This window comes from Myxine glutinosa, chromosome 1 (assembly GCF_964187855.1).
Source record: "Myxine glutinosa chromosome 1, kmMyxGlut1.1, whole genome shotgun sequence".
In the NCBI taxonomy this organism is placed as follows: Eukaryota; Metazoa; Chordata; class Myxini; order Myxiniformes; family Myxinidae; genus Myxine; species Myxine glutinosa.
Genome location: NC_136261.1, coordinates 340,872,534 through 340,880,884, shown reverse-complemented (window position 1 = coordinate 340,880,884; position 8,351 = coordinate 340,872,534). Strand labels below are relative to the sequence as shown.

At 49.9% G+C, this 8,351-nt stretch overlaps 1 protein-coding gene across 1 annotated transcript; it reads right to left on the bottom strand.

The window, feature by feature from the left end:
• Positions 1-4,257: 4,257 nt before the first annotated feature.
• LOC144892613 (beta-1 adrenergic receptor-like) lies at positions 4,258-7,075 on the bottom strand. The gene is made up of 2 exons (XM_078779966.1): positions 6,425-7,075; positions 4,258-4,593 (listed from the first exon to the last, which is right to left on the bottom strand). The coding sequence occupies exons 1-2, from the start codon at positions 7,073-7,075 to the stop codon at positions 4,258-4,260; spliced, it is 987 nt and encodes a 328-aa protein (XP_078636092.1).
• Positions 7,076-8,351: the final 1,276 nt, after the last annotated feature.

Here is an 8,351-nt window from a genome sequence, read left to right as displayed (position 1 = left end):
GGCGAGACGACCGTTGACTTTTTGGGCCACCGCATCACCAAGACCGGGGCCGTGCCGCTGCCGACCAAGGTCGAGGCCATCACCACGTTCCCGCGTCCCCGTTCCATCAAGGCCCTCCAAGAGTTCCTCGGCATGGTGAATTTTTATCACCGATTCGTGCCCCGCGCTGCTCAGCTCATGCGGCCCCTTTACGAGGCCCTCCGGGGCAAGCCGGCCAAGCATGACATTGTTTGGTCCGCGGCCATGGACGCGGCCTTCGCCAGTGCCAAACGGGCCCTCGCTGACGCAACGCTGCTGGCTCACCCGGTGCTCAACGCGCCCATCGCCCTCACTACGGACGCCTCCAACTACGCGGTGGGCGCCGTCCATGAGCAATGGGTGGACGGGGTTTGGCAGCCACTCGCTTTTTTCAGCCGGCAACTCCGGCCGAACGAGTTAAACTGCAGCACGTTCGACCGCGAGCTGCTCGGGCTATTCCTGGCCGTTCGCCATTTCCGACACCTCCTGGAGGGCCGCCCGTTCACGGCTTTCGTCGACCACAAGCCGTTGGTCTACGCAATGGCTAAGGTCACGGAGCCGTGGTCGGCCCGCCAGCAGCGCCACCTCTCCGCCGTGTCGGAGTTCACCACGGACATCCAGCACGTTGCTGGCAAAGACAACGCCGTGGCCGACTGCCTTTCGCGGGCCAGCGCGAACGCGGTCCACCTCGGCGTGGACTTCACGCTCATGGCGGCCGACCAGACCACCGACGCCTCGGTGCAGGCACTCCGCGTGGCGGACACGGGCCTCCGCCTGTCTGACATCCCCTTCGCGGGCACCGTCCTGCTCTGCGACGTCTCCAAGGGCCAGCCTCGCCCCATCGTGCCCGTTTCCTGGCAGCGCCGCATCTTCGCCTCCATCCACGGCCTTTCTCACCCGGGCCGGAAAGCTTCTCAGATGCTGGTGTCGGCGCGTTTCGTCTGGCACGGCCTTCGACGAAACATCCGCGACTGGGCCAACGCCTGCACGGCCTGCCAGCGAGCCAAGGTCCACCGCCACACCCAGGGCCCGCTGGCACCTTTCGCCGTGCCTGAACGGCGTTTCGACCACGTCCACGTGGACCTGGTGGGTCCCCTGCCCCCCTCGCGGGGGTTCACCCACCTGCTCACCATGGTGGACAGGACCACCAGGTGGCCGGAGGCCATGCCCCTCACCTCCACCACCACCGCCGACGTGGCGCAGGCGTTCATCGCCACCTGGGTCGCGCGCTTCGGCGCACCAGCGGACATCTCATCCGACCGCGGCCCACAGTTCACGTCTGAGCTTTGGGGCGCGGTCGCCCGTTCGTTGGGGGTCACGCTGCACCGCACCACGGCCTACCACCCCCAAGCCAATGGGTTGTGCGAGCGGTTTCACCGCTCCATGAAGGCCGCACTCATGGCCGGCCTTCAGGACGACGGTTGGGCCGACCGGCTGCCGTGGGTCCTTTTGGGCCTTCGCACGGCCCCCAAGGAAGACCTCCAGGCGTCCGCCGCCGAGCTCGTCTACGGCCAGCCACTCCGCGTCCCAGGCGAATTCGTGCCTGACGCTACCAGTCCCTGGTCCGCCGCTCGCCAGCGCTCGGACCTCCAGGAGGCCGCCCGACGATTTGCCCCCGTGCCGACGTCCCGCCACGGTGGCCCCCAGTCCTACGTCCCCCCGGCGCTTCGCACAGCGGAGTACGTCTTTGTGCGTCATGACGCGCACCGGGGGCCACTCCGGCCGCCGTACGACGGGCCCTTCCGGGTCCTGCGACGGGGCGACAAGTCTTTCATCGTCGACTTCGGCGGCCGGCCGGACCGGATTTCTGTGGACCGCCTCCAACCGGCGCACATGGACGTCGACCGACCACCACAGTTGGCCCTTCCTCCGCGGCGAGGCCGCCCCCCGTCCACAGTTCCCCCCGCTCGACCACCCACCACCACGTCAGACCCCTCCCCACGACCCTCCAGGGGTCACTTCGGCCGGGTCATCCGGACCCCCCTTAAATTGACCCTGCCAGTGCAGGTCGATTCTGGAGGGGCGTGTGTAGCGGTTACCGCTGGAAGTACATAATCGCCTTGCACCGGCCAGAACACGGCCAGACGCGCCTCTCCCGGGCATGCCCGGACTCACTGTTCCCGGTCACGCCCGAACCTCCCGGGCACGCCCGGTCTCGGCTTTCCCGGGCATGCCCGCTCTCGCCTTTCCAGGGCTCGCCCAGAGCGTCCGGGCATGCCAGCTATCGCCTTTCCAGGGCTCGCCCAGAGCGTCCGGGCATGCCCGCTATCGCCTTTCCAGGGCACGCCCAGAGCGTCCGGGCATGCCCGCTATCGCCTTTCCAGGGCTCGCCCAGAGCGTCCGGGCATGCCCGCTATCGCCTTTCCAGTGCTCGCCCAGAGCGCCCGGGCACGCCCAGCCTCGACTTGCCAGGCCGCAACCAAACACGCCCGGGCAGGTCCAGACTCGCCTTTCCAAGGCTCGCCCTTGATACCCGGGCATGCCCGGTATAGCTTTTGCCGGGCAAACTTCCCGACATAAATGTGTATATATATTGTTGCCCGAAAAACTGGCTTGTCAGAATACCTGAGCTGTTTTGTTTCAATAAAGCAACTCGGACGAATTCCGTCTTTGGTCGCGTCAATTCTTTCGACTCGCGTTGGAGCGCAGTTCCTTCACTATACTGATTGCCTCTACACTGCCCAAACAAAGGGAGGGTTTTCCATGGAACTCCATTCCACGCATCCCTGCTATTGATATGGTAAATAATGATAATGGTACATAATTTGAGTACATATATTACTTAAGTACCGGTACTAATGAAATGTAAGTATGACGTCTATTAATTACGTTTCATTCAAACATGAAAATGTCTATTAATTCCATGCTATTGTAATGTGAGTATGTAAATTAATTACGTGGTAATTCAATGTGAGTACATCTATTAATTATGTACTCATGAAATGTGAGTTATATGTCTATTAATTGGATTTCATTTGCAAGTGATATGCCTATTACCCTTAGATCCCTTCAAACCTGTATACCCTTTGGACTCCTTGGACCATTTCTACCCTTTTAGAACCTTTTATAACTTTTTCAGACCTTTACACATTCAGACCATTACATCTTTAAAACCTGTTAATACACATCAGACCACTTGACTTGTAGACCCTTTTTGGACATTTTAAGATGCTTTCGACCCATTTATACAATTGAGACCCTTTAGACATTAACTTACACCCTTTAGACCCCTTATACCTTTTGAGACCCTTTACACCCTTCAGCCCTTTACACCCCTTAGACTATGGAGATCCCTTCGACCATTTCAACCACTTTAGACCCCTTTATACCTTTTTGTACCGCTTTAGAAATACGAACATTATTTTAGACCCCTTTATCCCCGGCAAAGCCGGTGTTGTGAATGAACGCGTACGTATTATGTTGAAAAGCCAGATTTTGCTGAATCCTTTGAGAATTTCGAAGCTTTGACGCACCAAATCGCTCCATGGAGGCCGCCATCTTGCGGATGCGGAAGTATGCATAAAAAATTGCGAAAAAGTTCAATAGGAGTTTGTTTCACCCGCCTTTTTTGATTCACAATCTTATGCACCTCTAATTTGGAATTAAAATACTTTAAGACCAACCTCGTTCCCTGGGCCGGCATGGGCTCTGGTTATCTTCAACGAAAATCGTCACCAAACACCAGAACCAATGAGATTCGAGCATTTGAAAAAATATTTCAAAAAAGCTTATTTCCACGTTTCGGAGGCTGAAAACGGCGTCAAATATTCTAAAATTGACGAAGAATTATTTTTTAGAAATCTCTCGGCCGTAGGGGATAGTTTTTCACGGCCGGAAATATCCGAAGTTGAGACGGAATTCACCGAATTAATCAAGAAGGAAATTTTTATAAATTTTAATCTCATCCAGAATGCAAATGGTGTCATTTTGAACTATGTACGGTACCTACTACACGTAACTACTACCAACTACCTAACCTACTGATGCCATAGTGATGGGGAAAATCGTGGCAAGAGGCTTTGGCTTCGCCGGCTCATTGCGACTTTGCAGTAGGGTACTAGTATCTTTTCAGCACTTTGACATTTACTCCTTTACACCTTTTCAGAAGTTTGCCCTTCAGATCATTCAGACCTTTTTTTGTAAATGCTTCCATTTATTTGACACACAAAGTACACCACACAAAACAAGTCCTGGTGAGGGTCTGCAATCTCGGAATGTTCTTTCCAGTTTGTATTGTATTCAAGTATGTAAAGATAGTCCCATCTTGCAAAACAAGAAGTTTTTATATGCTGCCATGAATTCAGGGTTTCGTGAATAGAGGAAAGGGTTAAATGTTGAATTAATGTAACCGAGCCAGTTGAAGAAAAGGAACAGAGGATTGGGAATGCAGAAATCGCATAAAACGTTCAAAGAGTTTGCAATAAAGAAAGGAAGCCAGCACATAATAAAAACCCCCATGACCAGACCAAGTGTTTTTAATGCCCTCTTCTCACTGATGGACACCGTCAGGTTTTTTGCTTGATTCTGTAGGTTTTGTCCATTCAGTCCATGTTGCTTATCCCGCTGGATGATCAGCTTCGCCTAAAGGAGCAATAACACTTGAGTTTTCTTATGCATATCGACTCGTTCATCAAACGTAATTTCAACAACAAAGTTTATGCTGACTGCCAGAGAGGTGGTTTAGCAGAGAGCAACTACATTGATATGAGTTGAGCTGGATTAAAGTATTAGGAACACTTTTTTTTGTATACCAAGTCGAGGCTCATGTAAGAGCGAACACATTAAACACAAAAAACATAAATGGACACAAAAAGCATGAAATAAAGGGAGCGTGAGACGAGAGGGGGAGAGAGAGGAAAGCACACAAGCACAACAACAGTAGAAAACAGGGACTTCGGTAGATCCATGGAAGGGAGAGGGCTGCGACGGGGTACACGGGATAAACAAATGGACACTACTTGGACCTTCAATAATTAAGTCAGAGATTGAGAGAGATGAATCTGGGGTGCATTAACGGGGGTAGAAAAGATAAAAGTTTTGGATGGGGGAAGACAAGAGATGGTGGTGAACAGCTGTTTTAAAGACCTGGAGGGAGGAGTGGGATTAAAGAGAGTGTGGGGGTTTGTTCCAGAGGAGGGAGAAAAGAGGAATGAAGGAGTGAAGGTGAACAGAGAGTCTTGCTTTTAGCCGTTTCACCAGAAATGGATTGCTGGCAGTTCTTGTGCGTGCTGCAGGAATATTTAACTTCTCCACACAGATGAGCAGCACACCCATGAGAGAATAAGCAACAATGCTTCGTGTTCTCCACCACCAAACCACTCACGACAGTGGACAACGACTATTAAAAATGTAAAAGTATTATCACACACAAGTACTTGATTACACTCGATAACTTTTCCGAGGACATCGAATTGCTGATTTCGGAATAAATAATATCACAACCTCAATAATTCAGCAGCTTGCATGATTGATTCAGTTTAGACAAATACATTTATGAACAGGATTGTGGGAAAATGACACACCCAGGCCAGGGGTCAAACCCATGCCCTCTGGTGAACTGCACAGTGCTCTGCCATCTTAGCTATCTGGGCAATCCCACGTATATCAATTTAAATATTTATAATCCTCTTCATTTATTTCATTGTTTCTACGCCCCCGGTGGTATTTATAATAGAGGACATGGATGTGCCCCCCCCGCCCCCCATTGGAGGAAGACCCTCTCGTGTTCCGGTCGTTGGTGCTCTTATGGTTGGCAGCAAGTGCCCCGGAAGCATTGACGGAACGAGAGTGGCAAATATATGTGGGAAAATTGCATGCCCACTAAGGGTCGCTCGGATAGCTCAGATGGCAGAGCACTGGTACGGTTCAGCTGAGGACCTGGGCTTGATTCCTGGTATGGGCACGCAATTTTCCAACATATATCAATCTAATTAAATGTAATTGTCAATATGGCAGTGACCTGACATAAAATGCTAATTGTAAATGCATTATACAAATGAAACAATTATCAATCGATTGACTGAAATATTATAATGTTGATAATAACTCGTGGAGTCGGTTTTTAAATGAATTTCTATTGCAAAACGAAAGTTTTGTTGAGTAAATTCTCAAGACTTTCTCATCTCCCATTGGAATAATTTAGTTCTTCATCATAAAAGTAAATTTTGTCATTCATGGTCATTTTTTCAAGATACTACATTTTTTTAATTATTATTAAGTTGCATCATCTACTCTTCTGCTGCATTATTCATATTCTAAGAATCATAGCACGACCACAAGGGGGTTGTCTGCATATTTGGACAAATAATTCACCTGTAGACTTACCTGTTATATTTCATAGAACATTTAAGTGACAAACAAAATATGACAGTAGTCTTTGTCACATGAAATTGAGGACACCAAAAACACTTACCTGACGTTCAGCCTCCTTTAATACTCGATTATAGACAAATATCATGATGATAAGTGGGAAGTAGGTCGAGAACGCAGAGCTAATAACGGCAAAATATTTGTTTGTGATGAAATCGCAACACGTTGGATCATCATAACAAGTCTGGGCTGCAGGATCGTCTGAACGCCACCAGCCGAGGTTAATTGGGAGGACGGAAATTGTAGCAGACATGACCCACACGCAGATAATGATGATGTAAGCTCGGCGGCGAGTCATGATGGACTGATAGCGCAGCGGAGACGTGATGGCCACATATCGATCAATAGCGATCGCACACAGGGTCTCGATACTGGCAGTGACTGAAAGAACGTCGATGGAAGTCCACACGGCACACATTGTTGAACCGGCACTCCAATAGCCGGTGAGCATAAGAGAAGCACCAGGAGGTATGATGAGTGCACCAATCAGCAGATCTGCACAGGCGAGTGAACTCACAAAACAGTTCGTTGCTCCTTGCATCAACCGTTTGTTGCTCGAAATTGCTCCGAGAACCAAAATATTTCCTACAACTGTTATTATTGCCACGAAAATGAAAAATGTCCCAAAAGCAATGTTGATACGTTGAAATAACACATTCGCATTTTTGACGTTCGTACTGCTGTTCATCTTGCCATGTGTTGCTGATCATCCTCGATTGAATCACCCACAGCAGAGATATTTAAGAGGGTTCCATGTCTCCAGAGTAAACACTCCTTTGAGAATTCTCGTGCAATGCACCAATTGGAGTTCGTACCATTCTATTGGGACGTATGTTTTAATTGGTTTTGATCAATCTTGATGAAATGATGTTGTGTTTTTCTGAACATATTACAGCAAAACAATGAGATGTTTTATCTTGTACACAGCGACTTCAAAAAGTATTCACATCCCTTGACTTTTAGCACATTTTGTTACAGCCTGAATTTAAAATGGATTAAACTGAGATTTTATGTCACTGATCTGCACATTATATATATATATATTGTTGTGGATTTGAGGATTGTGTTTTTTTATTGTTGTAAAAATATCGCCCTCCTTCCTCCAGTTGTGTATAAAGGTCAAAAGGGCGTCCCGTAATTAGGTCTTAAACAATCACGTTAGCCAATCATAGATTCCCTGCTTGTTGGTAGTTTATTTCCTTATTCTATGTAGTTTAAGGCTGTGTCTTCCATTAATTGACACTCCATTGCACCAAATTCAAATAGATAGATCCCCTTTCATTTCCATTCACAAAGCCTCTTTTGCCAACTGCATTCGCCGCAGCTGCTGGGCGGTTTTCACCGCGACTCCATTAGCCACGAGGTGGGCTCGGGGAAGAAGGGGGAGGAGCCGCCGAATCCAGGGCGTGACCCGCCGATCGTCATCAAGGGTGGAGCCAGAGAGCCCGTGCCGACCAATCAGGGCCGAGGCGACCTCACCTATGGGCGTGTTCTGGAGGCCGGCGGCTTGATCGCCCGCGGCGTTATAAAAAGCGCGCGCGGAGCCTTTGACAGAGGAGTCCTGAGAAAGCACGGAGAACGAACCATTGAGTTCTAAGAGTTACACAAAAAGGAACTTCAGAGAAAGACACCAAGCTGCGTGATCCAGGAGAGGAGAGAGGGATGCCCCACAGCAGCTTTGAACCACAACAGCTTTGAACCACAGCAGCTTTGAACCACAGCAGCTTGAACCATCGCAGCTTTAACCGCTGCCGCTTGAGCGTTGATGGCAGCGTTGCTGTTGAGGAAGGGCGGCGGCTGCTCCCTCCCGGCCCGGCCGTCCTCTGGTCCGAGCTGAACCTTCCTCCCGGTCCAGCCATTCACTCCTGCCTCCATTCCCCGTGTGAGTCTGTCTTTGTTTGTGCTGTCCATGGGTATTAATTAAGACTGTAATAGGTAAGCTAGAATTTTCACTACTGTGTCCT